We start from the raw sequence: 18292 nt of genomic DNA, 5'->3' as shown, positions 1-18292 counted from the left end.
AATGACGTCCTTACCCTCCCGTCTATCCCACCTGTGTCTCAACCTCATCACCTTGTCCTTGTTATGCATTCACATTGCGTTAGTTAGTCCTTGGCCCAGGGGTCTCAAACTTAATTTACCCGGGGGCCACTGGAGTTAAGGTCTGGGTGAGGCTGGGCCGCATCAGGTTTTCAAAATAAAAACGCATTTATTAAAAACTATATTAAAATGCTATATCCAACACTTTTTCAGTTCTTTGGTTACAGTTTTCCACAAAAAAAGCTCTGATAAAACATTTCACTCTTCTTAATTCATCTTAATTGTTTTTTTTCTACACAAAATAAGATGAAATAAATAAATAAACAAATCACAAATAAAGAAAATAAATCAGATCAAATCAAATCAAATCATAAATAGATCATAAATAGACCAGAATCAAATAAATTAAAGTAATAAAACAGCGAATAGGCTGCACGATGGTCGAGTGGTTAGCGCGCAGATCACACAGCTAGGAACCCCGAGTTCAATCCCATCCTCGGCCATCTCTGTGTGGAGTTTGCATGTTCTCCCCGTGCATGCGTGGGTTTTCTCCGGGTACTCCGGTTTCCTCCCACATTCCAAAAACATGCTAGGTTAATTGGCGACTCCAAATTGTCCATAGGTATGAATGTGAGTGTGAATGGTTGTTTGTCTATATGTGCCCTGTGATTGTATATAACAGTATAGAGTATAAAAATATTGTATATAACAATATAACAGTCACTAAAGTCATCATACAGCAACTTCACACTCAAATATACAAACCAATATGAATATTAAAAAAAACCTCCTTTGAAGTTTTCCTATCTTGTATTGCATCTGAGCAACGTATTCATTGGGGTGCTGCAATGACGTTAGCCCCTCTCTGGGCTCCTCAACTACTGGCACCATGTAAAAAACATTAATAAATACAACATTAAATAAAAATACATTAACTGTTGGCTGCACGGCGGACGAGTGGTTAGGTTGCAAGCCTCACAGGTAGGAGACCTGAGTTTAATTCCACCCTCGGTCATCTCTGTGTGGAGTTTGCATGTTCTCCCCGTGCATGCGTGGGTTTTCTCCAGGTACTCCGGTTTCTTCCCACATTCCTAAAACATGCTATGTTGCTAACATGCTAATTGGCGACTCCAAATTGTCCATAGGTATGAATGTGAGTGTGAATGGTTGTTTGTCTATATGTGCCCTGTGATTGGCTGGCGACCAGTCCAGTGTGTACCCGGCCTCTTGCCAGAAGACAGCTGGGATAGGCTCCAGCACCCCCTCAGCAAATAAGAAAGGCCGCATTTGGCCCGCGGGCCGTGAGTTTGAGACTTTTTCTTCTTGTTTCTTCTTTTTTTGCTTTTCCTTCTTACTTCAGGAATCAATAGCAGAATGTGGCTGATAAGAGGTCACGTCAACCCATTCACATTCTTGATTAAAAAAAAAAAATCCTTATCGGTAATGAGTATGGATTATATAAAGTGTATTGACTCCGTATTCAATGCACATGCTTACGTTGTTTGTCAGTGTACACAGATGCACTTCTCGTCCAAACATTATGAATGCATTACAAGCTCGGGGAGGATGTTAATTAACACCGGGTTGACGGGATGAATAATGTCAATAATGGCTCTTACCTTGCCCTGCTCACCCCTCCTCTATCTCTATCAGCCAACCTCCAATCCCCCCTCCCGTTTGTCGTCTTTCGTTCTCGTACTCGCTGTCCTTCTCGCTCCTCGTCTGGAACGACACTCAATGGAGCTCATTGTGAATGGACACAAATTAAACAAGTATTGATAAATGAAGATATTTCATTTGTGTGACATTGTCATTGACATTAATATTTTTTTGCATTTATTGTTTCTGAAAGGTGGCTGTGGTCAACCCCACCAATGAAAAAATGTGGAACTTCTATAATAGCACGTATTATAGTGAGCTCCTGCGCCGTCATTGAAAGGTTTGTATCCCTTCCCAATCCCCCCCCCCCACCCTCAGCTGTATATACTTATATGTGTAACCACCAGGGAAAATCTTTTTAACGTTTCAGCATTTATGTGCAAAATATGACTTTGTATTCGGTTTCACACATGATGAAGAGGATGTCAAATCAATGAATGCAGTACACAAAGTACACAACTCTTTTTTTTTTTTTAATGACACTAAAAAGTGTCGGGGGTTTCCAGGGTATTTGTAATTTTTGTGATTATAATTCATTATAACATTTTTTCATTATATTTGTAATATAGGGTTATTTTTTTTAATTTTATTTTTATTTTTTTGCGTAGATGCAGCATGTGAGTACAGTGACAGCATCCTTTCATCCAGCTGCTTGAACTAATGATTCCCCCTTGGGCTTGAACACACTCAGTGTGTGGATACGTGCTATTGATGCCGCAACATCGCAAATGAACTGCAAGATACTAGACAGACTAGAAATTGTTGTTTTTAATGGCGAGAGAGGCTAGATGAAAACATTTTTAATTACACTATGGAGCTTAAATACTTGTTTTTTTTTTAATTATAACTTTTTTTTTTTAGCACGCTCCATTTAGAGTGAATAGTTGTCTCTCATCAGTGGAATATGATATTAGGTACAAAAATTATGTATTTAAGTAAGTAATAGCAAGAGAGTGTATGATTGTGTCTCAGTATTCACGTTCAGGTCTGATTTATGTAGTCAAGCGCATGCGCAAACGCTGACACTGTGTGTCCACATGCTTGTTTCTCTCTCTGTGGCGCACAAGCAAGCGAAGTGGAGGATAAAAGCGCAGACATGCAAAGAAGAAGCGCACTGAGGAGCGCAAAACGTAGGGGCGGGGAGGGTGGGGGGGCGGAGACGCATTGTGACACCTGAGTTTTTTTTTTCCTCCTCCGTGCGTAAAAGTCTGACTAAAACACAACCGTGCGTTTTTTTTTACTTCCCGATGGGTTGAGTGCGCGCACCCAAAAAAAGTCCCACTCCCCCCTGGGTGGTTCGGTTCGGTTCCAAACTTGGCGGCATGATCGATTCCAACGTGAGTCTCAGCTGCGCACACTGTCCCGAGGGAGGATCCACCGCCACGGGTAAATACGAGGAGGTCTCCGGCTCCCTGCCGCCTCCATCCCTCACCCCCACCGGGCACCTGGTGGTGGCGGTGTGCCTGGGCTTCATCGGGACTCTGGGGTTCCTTTGCAACTTTGTGGTGCTGGCCATGTTCCTCCGGTACCGGGCTCTCCGCACGCCTATGAACCTCCTTCTGGTGAGCATCTCCGCCAGTGACCTTCTGGTGTGCGTACTGGGGACCCCCTTCAGCTTTGCAGCCAGCATTCAGGGACGCTGGCTGATTGGACGGGCGGGCTGCGTCTGGTACGGCTTCGTGAATGCCTGTTTGGGTGAGTCCTCGTCACTTTTATCACCTCTCACGTGTTAATGATCATAAATCGCAGTTATTGTATTATTATTATTATTATTATGACTACGGTGCGTTCATGTTTGGCTCAGTTAAAACGCACTTTAGTACCTTTTGTAACTGCCTTGTTTGTCCACGATCATGCGCAACAAAACAAGTCTCAGTTCTTCTGTGGTTGTGTTCACATGAGCTCTATACTGTGCGCTCTTTTAAAGTATATTTTAGAAGCTTTTGGTGAAATTTAAGTTAGTAATTAAAACGGAATAATAAAATAAACAACATATTTAACTCAACATATAGCATTAATTTTGGAATATTTCAGTTCCATCATGTAAAAAGTTACTTTATGAATCATGTCCTTTTAGTGTGAAACCAAAATTTGTTAGCAAACACCTATATGCATCCTGCTACAGGTACAGTTTATTAAAAAATAGTAGTTTAATAATCATGTGATTACCCATGCACACCAAAGTAAACGGCTAATGGAGCTAAAGGAAGTGTAGGAGTTATGATGATGATGATGATGATGATTGACGGCGATCCCCCACTGTGCTGTCCTCTATTTGCTGGCTGCATGGCGCTGATGAAGGTCTAAAAAGGTTACATAAGCCTCCATGGCGGGTTTGAAATGACTTCACTTCCTGTCCGCCTCTCTTTGAGGTACCCTGAGGATAGCATTTATAATAACACACATTATTTAGACATTATTTGAAGTGTAAAGATAACTATAGGGGTGCTATTTCATGTGTAGAGGGCTCTAATAATGTTAAAAAAATGTATTTAGAGGGTTGTAACCAGGTTTTCTTACTATGAAAATAGGAATACTCCATCATGGAAGTACACTGATACACTGAGTGTGATAAACAAGGGTTCGATTCCCTTGCTCAATCCCTGACATATTTTTTTTTCTGGAATTAGTCATGTTCCTTTGTCCTTTTTTCCTCTTATTGATTGATTGTCGGCAGTATTGATTAGAAAGGAAGCCAGCTGGGAAAAAAAAGTGGAAGCAGAAGATTGTTTGATTGCCTAGCAGGGCGTGGGGGGTGTTGTACTGTAGTATTGACGTCAACTGGATGGGCTATTGTTACCATGTACGGTGCAGGAACTCAAACCCCGGCTTTCATTTCGACTCTTTCTTCAAGTAGGAATCTTTTTTTTTTCCCAATACTGCATTTGACCTTTGAGAGCCAACATGGCCCATTTGGTAGCGGGCTAATGAGACCCTGTACACTGCAATTAGTGAAGGCTAGCAATCAAGCCTCAATGGGTCCTTTTCACCAAAACGTCTTCCGGTTCTTGCTTCTTCCTCATTGCTGTAATTGCTCACTCAAGCAGTCGGCCATCATGTCGCTCGACTGCAGGGTGCCGCAAACGCCTCAAAATACACAACATTCATTTGAACGGTTCACTCCAGTGTGGTGGCATTGCTAAATGGGATGTACAAATGTTCTTACACCAAAAGACGCATTTTTAAGCTGTCAAAGCAACAGATGGCGCTACAATATAAAGGCCTAGAGGTGTGTACATGCCAATAAGCATTTAAAATGTGATTTATTTACAAAGCAGATGCTTGAGGGCGGGGCATAATTATCGTAATGACGACAAGATAACAAAGTATCCATACCACAATATCATTTATCATCTTAATTGTGCATCGTGACACCCCAAGTCATTCCAACAGAATAATTATTTAAAATGTAATTAAAAAAAATAATATAATAATAAATCATAATATTAATTATGACTTGAATGATTTTAAATTTTTTTGTCTTGTTAATATAATTATTATTTATAGAAAATAAGGAATTAAGCAAAAAAAGTCCTGTATCACATAATACAGTATGAAATAATATATTAATTTTAAAAAGAGACAAAATAAAATGTTTGTATAATTTTTAAAAATATAAATTTATACAAACAATCTTAATTTTTTTTTAAATTTTGAATATTATTTATCGAAAATAACAAGGAATCAAGCAAAACAAGTCCTGTATCATGTAATACAGTATGATATAATATATTAATTTTAAAAAGACACAAAATAAAATGTTTATAATTTTTAAAAATATAAATTTATACAAACTAGCTTTAATTTTTTTTTAATTTTGAATATTATTTATAGAAAATAACAAGGAATCAAGCAAAAAAGTCCTGTATCACATAATACAGTATGAAATAATATATTAATTTTAAAAAGACACAAAATAAAATGTTTATATATATATTTTTTAATATAAATTTATACAAACTATCTTTAATTTTTTAAAATTTTGAATATTATTTATAGAAAATAACAAGGAATCAAGCAAAAAAGTCCTGTATCATGTAATACAGTATGATATAATATATAAATTTTAAAAAGACACAAAATAAAATGTTTGTATAATTTTTAAAAATATAAATTTATACAAACTCTTTAATTTTTTTTTTTAATTTGTGAATATTACTTATAGAAAATAACAAAGAATCAACCAAAAAAAAGTCTTGTATCATATAATACAGTATGAAATTATATATTTTAAAAAGACAAAAAATAAAATGTTTATATAATTTTTAAAAATCTAAATTTATACAAACTATCTTAATTTTTTTTTATTTTGAAAGCATACTTCAAAATAAATAGTTTTTTTTAAACACACATGTTCATGTGTGCATCAAATGCAGCAGCATCAGCCTTAATCCTGTTATGCACTTAAAAACAATTCAAACTCCTGAATGACCTCAAGCACGGTCCTTGTTTGCGCCATGTCCAAAACCAGAATCAAGTGACCCGCTAATTGAGTAGCACCAAGGAAGTAGTGATCTGTGATGCAGATAAGGCTTTTCGGAAGAGAACCAGCAACAGGACACTCAGCCATGATCTGGCTTTCTGCTGACTCAGCAGCGGGGGGGGGACGCTTCATTTTGCCACCAGGAAGAATCTGACTTTTTAGATTGGAGGAGGCCATTAAAATGGGCCATGTTTGATTTCATGCCAACATCGAGGACACAAGCGCTCCCTTAAGGCCATACACAAAACTGGAGGTCATTAGTACAAGTTGGAGGCTATTCCTTTTAAAAGAAAAAAAAAAAATCAACTAGCATGACACTACTGGACTTTTATTGCCTTAGGTAAAAAATGGTACATTCTAAATACCAGTTTTAACATGATTAGAGTCCAATAGACCTGAAATAACACCCCTATAGTCACCTTTACAGACGTTATAGACGTAAATACCGTATTTTCTGGACTATAAGTCGCTTCGGAGTAAGTCTAGTGCTAGCTTAGCCTGTTAAGCATAAAAACATACATAAGTCGCAGTTTTTACGGGTAATTTATTTTACAAACTTGACCAAAACAGACATTATTTCCTCTTGGATGGCATATTTTAAAAATAAAAGAATATAGAACAGGCTGAATAGGTGTAAGATATGCTAACACAATGGTTATTCAGCTAACAAAAAATAAACATGAACAGAAACTTTATGTAATATAAATAGTTTTTTTTTATTTATAAGTCGTTCTGGAGTATAAGTCGCAGCAACAGCCAACCTATGTAAAAAAAAAAAGTGCGACTTATAGTCCGGAAATTATGGTAATAGACTAGAAACAATATCACAATGTAACAATACTGACACCTAGTGACCAGTGTTGAATACTACATACATTTAAATAAAATGCTTAATTTTGGCTAGAAATAAGTGAAATATGCTTAAATATAATATGCTGTATTCAACCAGCATTTAAGTGCAAAGTGATGAGGGATTACTGTATTATAAACAAAAACATAACTTCATCTTGGAGTAAACTGCCTGCCCAGCATGCCTTGCAGCACTTTTTTTGTAAACATATATGCCGATATCGTCCATCTCTCAATTTCCAATACCAATAATAATAATAATAATAATAGGAATACTCCATCATGGAAGTTCACTGATACACTGACCGTGATAAACAAGGGTTCGATTCCCTTGCTCAATTCCTTATAAACAAAAACATAACTTCATCTTGGAGTAAACTTGGAGTGCTTCTGCCTGCCCAGCATGCCTTGCAGCACTTTTTTTGTAAACATATATGCCGATATCGTATAATAATACACATTATTTAGACATTATTTGGAGTGTAAAGATAACTATAGGGGTGCTATTTCATGTGTAGATGGCTCTAATAATGTTAAAAAAATTATTTAGAGGGTTGTAACCAGGTTTTCTTACTATGAAAATAGGAATACTCCATCATGGAAGTTCACTGATACACTGACCGTGATAAACAAGGGTTCGATTCCCATGCTCAATCCCTGACATATTTTTTTTTCTGGAATTGGTCATATTCCTTTGTCCTTTTTTCCTCTCTTTTCTTATTGACTGATTGTCGGCAGTATTGATTAGAAATTTCCAATACCGATATCGCATTTTTATGCTGATATCGGATATCTCTAATAAATCCGGTATGAAACATCCCAATATTTTTTCTAATTTATTTTGTCCTACGTCCCCGTCTCTCCTCAGGCATCGTGTCCCTCATATCCTTAGCCGTCCTGTCCTACGAACGCTACTGCACCATGATGGTGCCCAACATGGCCGATGGCAAAGACTTCCGCCCGGCGGTGCTCAGAATCTGCTTCTCGTGGTTCTACTCGGCGGCGTGGACCGTTCCCCCTCTGCTGGGCTGGAGCCGCTACGGGCCAGAGGGTCCCGGCACCACGTGTTCGGTGGACTGGCACACGCAGACCACCAACAACGTCTCCTACGTGGTGTGCCTGTTTGTTTTCTGCCTGGTGCTGCCTTTCGGGGTCATCGTGTTCTCGTATGGCAAGCTGCTGAACGCCATCAGACAGGTGAGAGTTCTAAGTGGCGTTCTAACGGCTTTGAAAGAAATGACCTTTCTTATGAAAATGGAAAAACCTTGGTTGTAAGCATGTGCATATGAATCTTTACTTTTCAATAGGAATATGACAAATACAGCCGTGCACATTAAAATTCAAGGTTAGCATTATTAGCATGACACCCTTTATCCGGTGGTGTTTTGAAAGGCTGTTGGCCATGAAAAAAACTACAAGAAGCACAAATTAATTAGCATTTTACTGTTATCTAGCGTTATACGCGAACTAGCTAGCTGCATTTTTCATTGTAATTTACCATAGAATTCAATTAAAATTATTTTATTGTTTTTGCTAACTTTTTTTATCAGTTTATGCTAACAAAAAAAAGATATGAGGTCGCGTTGTGTTAGACGCTAACCAGCTAGCTGCATTTTTCATTGTTATTTATCATAAAATTCCATTCAAATTATTTTATTGTTTTTGCTAACTTTTTTTTATGAGTTTATGCTAAAAAAAAAAAAAAAGATATGGTAGCCATTCTCTGTTTTCTGTTCACACTTTTTTAGAGGTCGCGTTGTGTTAGACGCTAACCAGCTAGCTGCATTTTTCATTGTCATTTACCATAAAATTCCATTAAAATTATTTTATTGTTTTTGCTAACTTTTTTTTTTATCAGTTTATGCTAACAAAAAAAAGATATGGTAGCCATTTTCTGTTTTTTGTTCACACTTTTTTAGAGGTCGCGTTGTGTTAGACGCTAACTAGCTAGCTGCATTTTTCATTGTCATTTACCATAAAATTCCATAAAAATTATTTTATTGTTTTTGCTAACTTTTTTTTATGAGTTTATGCTAACAAAAAAAATTTGGTAGCCATTTTCTGTTTTCTGTTCACACTTTTTTAGAGGTCGAGTTGTGTTAGCGAGACATGCTAATCCCTGCCGGCTAATCTTCTGTTGATTTGACAAATAATGTTTACATTTGAGGTATGGGTCGAGGCAGATCAGAAAGGCTTTTGCGGTCTCACCAACAAAACGTAAACACAAGTAGTTTTGTATTTTGCGCCACTTTTAGCCATGTTGATATGCAATAACGTGAGAAAATTATTACCACCAAAAAAACGCAAAACAGGCTACACATTTAAAAATAAAGCCTAGGCTATAACCTAGCATGATGTTGCTGTTAAAATGATAGCACTGTAGCTCACATAGCTATGCTAATGTTGCTAATGTTTTGCCAACTGTTTATTTTCTGTGGACTCTGTGTCTTTTAGCATAATAATTTAATTTGCTGGCTCATGTGCCTTTTTTACTGTGGGTTTCTCCCATGACCGCGACACTGTACTTTATTCATTGATTACCTTTTTAAAGGAAGCTGCATTGGGAGAATTCAAAGAAAGACATCCTTGGTTACCATGACAACAAATAAATGTGATATCAAGTTATTAATCCCTTTTGTCAGATTGTATAATTAAAATAGCCACAGGCTAACGTTGACGTATTCATGTGACCAAAGGTTGCTTGAGCCTGCGGTCATGCAAAGTAGCTATAATGGAGTAGAACATTAATCAAGAACATTTCCTCGTCATCTACATCAAATTAATTTGTCAAAGATTATTTTTTTTCCAGCACTAAAAGTATTTTCTTTGGAAATACTCGGCTCTTCTTGTTAAAGGGGGACACTATTATGCTAATTTTGTGGATTTTCCTTTAATTTCCAAAATGATCTATTTTAATGTATTCCACTCATGACCCGCCTCCGGGCACGCCCACTTCACTGTGATTGGTCCAACTCAGCTTGTACATCTCAGGGCTCAGGGGTCAGGGGTCACTTCCAAATGATGAATTATCTGAAACTTTGGTAAGGTTTAACACGATAATACAACATTTTAATAACATTTATATGTCAGGACAGCATCGTAGGTCTCCTAAAAGATAGTCACATTAAAAAAAAAACAAAAAAACAAAATTTAAACCAGTTCACGAGTGTATTTACAAAGTGAGAATGTGATAGAACAACACTAGCAGATATAGCGATATTTTGTTAGCTTTGTTAGCTTTTGTAGTTTTACCAGCCTCTTGGAAATATATTTTTACTAATAATTAATATATTTAATTCTGTTTATAATAATTATTATTACTATTAGTAATTCTATCAATAAAATATTGTTGTAACAGTCCTAAATAAGCTAGCGCACCCAAGCTAATGTTGACGATAGTCATGGTTAACCAGTCTATAGTCAAATGTGTTAGCATCACATTAGCTTGACAATGGCATAAAAGGTTAAGAAATACACATGACAAACAGCAGCATGACCGGATATTATTAAGAATAATACTATTAGCCTGGTATTTAAAGCGTACTTCTACATATTTATGCATTATACACGCTTCTACAACATTAGCAGGGTTTAACGCTGCTGCTTTGTGTGTGTTTTAGCATTAGCCTAGTTGTATGTTTACCTTTGGGGGGGAAAGATAATCTCAAGTTTACATAACATGGCATTTTGCGTGTGTGTGTGTGTGTTGTAATATGTAATTTTTTTACTCAGTAGTATTTGGATAACTCATTTGCAAGCTGCTTACCATACTACTATTACTACTACTACTACTACTAATAATAATAATAATTATAATAATACAGATAAATAAATACATTCATATAAAGAAATACCATGAATTACACTACATACATTTTTAAATTAGAAATTTTATTTTAAAAATATTTTTAATATTAGTTATTTGTATAATATTTTTTAAAATAAACACAAAAAACTAAAATAAAAATAACTCAAACTTAAAATAAACACAAATATAAAAAGTAAAAAAAAATACTGCATTTATTACATTTTTCCACATTTTTTAAAACCATATTTGAAGAATTAGGGTTTTTAGTAATGTATTATTTATATAAGAATAAATTAAATAAGAATATTTTTTTTTACCATTTAGTTCTATTTAGTCTATTTAGTCAATTTCTTGTGGTTATAAAGTTTGTGCGTGAGCTAAAAAAAAAAAAAGGTTCCCAGCTGAAGAAGTCGTTGAGTTTTTGAAAGGTCAACTTCTGTACGACGCTGATCCTTCTTCCCTGATCACGATTGACAGCCCAGACAAAGATTCCCTACTAATTTAGCGCTTAGTCTTTGTTTGCCGCACCTTCTGTGCGTGTTTTGTTGCCCCTATTGTTTAAATAAAGTTTGAAGAAGTGACAAAACGTCAGCTCGTGATTTGATTGGAAAGTCCGTGTATTTCCAAAGATCGGAATAAAAGTTTGCGTCGGTGAATAAACACATGACAGGTGTTGGATGAAGGGGTTGATTAGCTCCATTAAGCTGTCCCTTCGCTCGTTACCTGCTTATTTTAATCGCTGAAAGCTGTTGATTTACCCGGCCTGTTACTGCCGTCGCCACGACGACCGAGCCACACACACACACACACACACACACACACACACACACACAGACCGGTCTGTGCGTCATTTCAAGACAACGCACCGATTTTGATGTTAATGCTGTGATTCAATCAATTCAGTCCGTTTTTTTTTTGACATTTTTCGCTCCATCAGAGCCGACCTTGATATATTCCGATGAAGACCTCCAGCTGGTGCAGCACCTGTCGTTTTTTTTTGTGTGCTTCAAGTCGATTATCCTCCGAGTCGGGAACATATTAGCTGCAGTGAAGTGATCCATGCATAAATCCGGGCTTCATAAATCAACACAGTCTTAGCCTCAGATTTCCCAATTGGAATATTTAATTTAGAATGGTAGGATTGTTTTCACTGCCGCTTCTTCTTCTTCTTATCTGTCCATCTGATGATCCCGCTGCCCTGACTGGAATCGATGGTTGTCACCGTTTCATGCGGTATATTGGCATCCTGCCCCGATTTAAGTGAGCGACTGGAACGGAATGCTCGTAAACAAATTAACCGGAGTGGCAACTGAATCCATATGGAAAACATTGAGGCCATGTAAGGTCTTGGTAGCTTAAGTCCTTCTGGCTACCATCTCTACTAATGGATCCATAATGCATATTGTCCGAGTCCAAGCTTAATAAACATAATTTAGTCAGCGATAGACAGACGTTTGATCATGTCAGCTAACAAGCTAAGTTAAAATGTTAGTGTAGTCTTAGCACTGTGGCTCACACAGCTATGCTAGTGTCGCTAACATTTTGTACACCCTGGACTGGTGGCCAGCCAATCACAGGGCACATTTAGTGTAGTAAATACATCTGCATCTTATACTTTTGATTATGTGTTTTTATTTGAGGAGCCCAGAGAGGGGCTAACGTCATTGCAGCACCCCAATGAATGTGTTGCTCAGATGCAATACAGTATGGGAAAACCTTTAAGTTGTTTTTTTTTTTAAATATTCATATTGGTACATGTTTGTATATTTGAGTGTGAAGTTGCTGTATGATGACTTTAGTGACTGTTATATTGTTATATACAATATTTTAATACACTACGTATATTGTTATATACAATCACAGGGCGTCATATAGACAAACAACCATTCACACTCACATTCATACCTTTGCATTACCCATACTTACCCATACAATTTGGAGTCGCTAATTAACCTAGCATGTTTTTGGAATGTGGGAGGAAACCGGAGTACCCGGAGAAAACCCACGCATGCACGGGAAGAACATGCAAACTCCACACAGAGATGGCCGAAGGCGGAATTGAACTCGGGTCTCCTATCTGTGAGGCCTGTGCGTGCTAACCACTAGTTAGTTAATTAATTAATTAATTATTAATAATAACATTTAAAAATGTAAGTTTGAAAATATAATTTTTTTAATAATACAATTTTTAGGCATATTTTATGGGTCAAATATATTTTGGGGGAATATTGTTAAATAAAAAAATTTAAAATCCTGTAATATTATTATTATGATGTAACTGTGAATACCCGGATTAATTAATTAATTAATTAATCCCTCATTTAGTAGGATTCCTCATTTATAAATTAAATAGTTAAAGCATTGAAGCATTGAAAACCTGTTTAGAGCCCTATAGACATTCAGTAACACCCCTATAGTATGCATAATAACAGAAAAAGCAATTTAAGACATATATGTTGCTATAAAAGTGTAGTTTGTGTTTTTATTAGAGTTGATTGTATCAACGATCAATCCCAGTGCTTGTGTGTCTCACCGAGACACATTACTGACACCTAGTGGCCAGAGTAGAATACTACACATCATTCACAGTGTCTTTGAATGTCTGGCCTAGTAAAGAATATCTGATATCTACTGAATAAAACATTCATTCATTCATTTTCTACCGCTTTTTCCTCACGAGGGTCGCGGGGGGTGCTGGAGCCTATCCCAGCTGTCTTCGGGCAAGAGGCGGGGTACACCCTGGACTGGTCGCCAGCCAATCACAGGGCACATATAGACAAACAACCATTCACACTCACATTCATACCTATGGACAATTTGGAGTCGCTAATTAACCTAGCATGTTTTTGGAATGTGGGAGGAAATTGAGTGGAATTGAACCCTGGTCTCCTCGCTGTGAGGTCTGCACGCTAACCACTAGACCGCCGTGTTTTCTTGTAGGTGCGCAGCGCCAGTTCGGTGGCGACACGGAGACGAGAGCAGCGCGTGCTGGTGATGGTGGTCACCATGGTGGTGTGCTATCTGGTTTGCTGGTTACCCTACGGCGTGGTGGCACTGCTGGCCACCTTCGGCCCCAAGGATCTCCTGACTCCGGAGGCGAGCATCATGCCGTCGTTGCTGGCGAAATCGTCCACGGTGGTCAACCCCTTCATCTACATCTTCATGAATAAACAGGTGGGCTTGACGGCGAATTATTGGTACTGTTTTATGGAATATGTACCCGGAGAAAACCTACCCATGCACGGGGGAGTCGGTCAAACACTAAAAATGGGAATAAATCGGACTTGTACACATTTCAACGTTCTCATCGGGCTGCCCCCCGTCCCCCCAGTATGTACAACCCACATTCTTCACACAGAACCTGGAACTTGAATGCCCAATTAACACTCCAGCGTTAATTAGCATCACCACCAAGGAGTGTCATTCTATTTTAATCAATTCCAAAGAATTCCAACAGCGGCCTTATGTTTTATCGTTATCCTGCATGTACAGGAAGTATAGAAGAAGTATAGAAGAAGTATAGAAGTTAACAGAACAGAGGCAAACCAAACGGCACCAAAGGGAAGATAATTTAGATGAAAGGAAAAGCCGCGGTGACCTTTTCGTCCTGGCACATTCAAACACTTGATTATTTAATCTCTTTGTATCTTCCTCGCCTTTTGGCTTTTTCCCCTTTTCCTGTGAGAGAGACTCTGATAAAAAAAAAAAAAAATTAAAAAAAGCCCGTCACGACTGCGTGGCGCTTTCAGTCTTCAGTTCCTCCCAGCCCATCAATATGGCCGTCGTGTGTTGAGGCGAGTTGAAGACTTAAATTGCCGCGCAGGCCGTCCACAGACGACGTTACCACCTGACCGACATGGTGGGAATGGTGTTTCCAATAAATTGTAACGGTGCTTCGTGAGCAGAAAACAAGTCACCAGACCGGGGGACATGTGGAACAGTGGAAAAGCGTCCGGCCCGTTTGTGATCAGACGTTAGATCACGGATGCTATTTTATTCACAGTTACATAATAATAATAATACTGGATTTTTATTATTATTTTTTATTTAACAATATTCCCCCAAAATATATTTGACCCATAAAATATGCCTAAAAATTTTATTATTAAAATTTAAATTATTATTAATTAAAATTAATATTATTAAAATTAATTGTATGGCCTTAACTGACATTTTTTATGTTATTATTCATAATTTTGTATAAATATAATTATTTGTTATTGTATTTTTGTGGAATGTATATAATAAATATTAATAAATATATAATAAAAAAATTATAAATATTATTATTATTTTGTTTGGCGACCATGTTGTAAAATTGAATGTAAAAAACTATATTATACAATATAAATTTATAAATAATATGATAATAGTGCTAGGTGTGTTGTCTGCTCAAGCAAATAACCACAGCGTCAGATCAACATATGTGCGGCTGTAGGCAACCTCCTGATTGTAGTGTAATTAGTAATAATATAAGAATAAATTCTTGGGAGACTTTTGCATTTGGTAGTTGCTCCACATTATTTCAAATATACCTAAATAAATATTAAAATATATTTAAAAAATATTATTCATATTAATAATAATATATTTTACATTTATTTTTTTGTCTGTTTGATGTTTAATAGATTAATTAACTTGCCAAACATTAAACAATGAATGTAGCAAAATATGATAATATAAGAATAAATTCTCGGGGGACTTTTGCATTTGGTAGTTGCTCCACATTATTTCAAATATACCTAAATAAATATTAAAATATATTAAAACAATATTATTAATATTAAAAATAATATATTTTAGATATATTTTTTGTCTGTTTGATGTTTATTAATAGATTAATTAACTTGCCAAACATTAAACAATGAATGTAGCAAAATATGATAATTTGATAATATTTTAAATAGATCTTTCCGGTATATTTATCAATTATGTAGATGTTACTATTTAAACGATAATATTTTATTACATATTTGAGGCATGGTACACACTGGTACACTTACATTTTTATTATGATTTTTATGTATTATGAATGAAAACAGTACCTTCACTACTGTATCTGTTGTTATTGTTGTTGTTGTTTCCTGGACGTGTGTACTTCAGAAAGTACTGTTTACCGTGCGGCACCCTGGGGAAATGTAGTAGACTTGAAGTATACGTGTGGAATGGGAGAGTATACTAAGTAAACTACGTTTATCCAAGGCTGCTGTCCATCCTTCCGACATGGAGACGCCTCAAGTGGACATTTATGTTATAAAAACACAAATAAAGTATGTTATTATTAATTTAATATGTGTGTGTGTGTGTAGTTCTACCGCTGTTTCAGGGCCTTCCTCAGTTGCTCCGCCCCTGAGCGAGGCGCCACCCTCAAAACATTTTCCAGAATAACCAAAACCCTCCGTACCGTCCAACCGGAGAGGAATCTCCACGTGTCCGTTAATGCACCTTCCACGGCCCAGCCCACTCCGGACTCCATCCACGGGTCCACCAAGGGGGCGTCCAACCTAAACTATCCCCTGCGTAAAGTGACTCTGGTGGCCCATTACCAGGAATGACCGAACTGACTGACTGATTCCTGTTCATTGTCCGTGTAAGCATGTTTATCATCATCATCATCATCACAGGTGTTTCCTTAATAACGCTCTCGTATGAACTTCCTGTTCACTGAAAGCTTGAAATGTAATAAACTTTTGGTTGGTTGGTGTACTTTTTGTGTACAGATCATTGACATCGACTCCCGAATCGGAGTTACTTTGAGTCATTCATTGAACGGTCACTGTTGTCGGACTCTAGTGAACTAATGAATCAAATCTTCTGAGTAATGTGGTGTTTCCGGTGAGTCAGTGAATCAAATCCAGCAGAATCATCTGTGTCTGAAAGTGTTTCTGGTGAGTCCACTCACATCAGTTATTGAACCAAACGAATCAGTGGCGTTCGCTGTCTTTGCAGTGACTCCACTGACTTGAGTCGGTGAACCGATTCAAATGAATCATTTGAAATCAGCTGTGTTTCTGTCAGTTTAATTGATTCGTCAGGATCATCCGAGTCTGCAATGTTTCTGCTGGATCTGCTGACTCGAGTGATTGAACCGATTCAAATGAATCATCAGAGTCTGAAGTGTTTCCGGTGAGTATAATGACTTTACTCGGTGAATCAATTCAAATGAATCGTCTGAGTCCACTGTATCGTCAGCTAATTTGAGTCAATTATCAGTTCAGTTACCAGTGAGTCCTCCTTTTACTGGAGTCAGTGAACCAATTCAAATGAATCATCTGAGTCTGGAGTGTTTCCGGTGAGTCACAACAACTTTACTCAATGAATCGATTCAAATGAATCGTCTGAGTCCATTGTATAGTCAGCTAATTTGAGTCAATTATCAGTTCAGTTACCAGTGAGTCCTCCTTTTACTGGAGTCAGTGAACCAATTCAATTGAATCATCAGAGTCTGGAGTGTGTTTCCGGTGACTCACAACAACTTTACTCAATGAATCGATTCAAATGAATCGTCCGAGTCCACTGTATAGTCAGCGAACCAATTCAAATGAATCATCAGAGTCTGCAGTGTTTCCGGTGAGTCACAACAACTTTACTCAATGAATCGATTCAAATGAATCGTCCAAGTCCATTGTATAGTCAACTAATTTGAGTCAATTATCAGTTCAGTTACCAGTGAGTCCTCCTTTTACTGGAGTCAGTGAACTAATTCAAATGAATCATCAGAGTCTGGAGTGTTTCCGGTGAGTCACAACAACTTTACTCAATGAATCGATTCAAATAAATCGTCCGAGTCCATTGTATAATCAGTTTATTTGAGTCAATGATCAATTCAGTTACCAATGAGTCCTCCTTTTACTGGAGTCAGAGAACCAATTCAAATGAATCATCAGAGTCTGGAGTGTTTCCGGTGAGTCACAACAACTTCACTCAATGAGTCGATTCAAACGAATCAGCGGGAGTCCACTGTATTTGTGTTGAGTCACCTTATACTCGAGTCAGTGAACCAATTCAAATGAATCATCTAAGTGAACAATGAGTTCAAGTTTAGCTTCAGATATTAGCTAAGATATTAGCATGTGGGCTAGCTTGTGAGCATCATATGCTAAGAAAGGACGAAATGTATTTGCAACCAAATCATCTTTTAATCTGAAATCTCCAATGTGAAAATGTTGCTGATGAAGCCACTTTTTATTAAAGGGGATCTATTATGATTTTTCCTTTTTTTTTTTACCTATAAATGTAGTTAGAATGTTGGATTCTCGTGTTAAACGATGCCAAAGTTTCAGATAATGAGGATTGTGTGTTTTGGAAGTGAGCCCTGAAAGACGTTTGGGATGGCTGAAAACGCTCCGTTTCGAAAGGCGTGGTAAAACTGTTCCTTTGTGATGTCACAGAGGGGTGGAGTTCCTTAACTCCATGCGACTAAAACAATCATTTTATAATATAAGTAAATATATGTAAATATATATATATATAAT

The 18292-nt window shown here is 37.1% G+C and overlaps 1 protein-coding gene across 1 annotated transcript; it reads left to right on the top strand.

The window, feature by feature from the left end:
- Nucleotides 1–2899: 2899 nt before the first annotated feature.
- tmtopsb (teleost multiple tissue opsin b) lies at nt 2900–16429 on the top strand. The gene is made up of 4 exons (XM_058060138.1): nt 2900–3372; nt 7878–8206; nt 13758–13991; nt 16127–16429. The coding sequence occupies exons 1-4, from the start codon at nt 3000–3002 to the stop codon at nt 16370–16372; spliced, it is 1182 nt and encodes a 393-aa protein (XP_057916121.1). The 5' UTR covers nt 2900–2999; the 3' UTR covers nt 16373–16429.
- The last annotated feature ends 1863 nt before the right edge of the window (nt 16430–18292 follow it).

This window comes from Doryrhamphus excisus, chromosome 21, assembly GCF_030265055.1.
Source record: "Doryrhamphus excisus isolate RoL2022-K1 chromosome 21, RoL_Dexc_1.0, whole genome shotgun sequence".
NCBI classification, from domain to species: domain Eukaryota; kingdom Metazoa; phylum Chordata; class Actinopteri; order Syngnathiformes; family Syngnathidae; genus Doryrhamphus; species Doryrhamphus excisus.
This window is presented reverse-complemented; position numbering and strand designations above follow the sequence as displayed.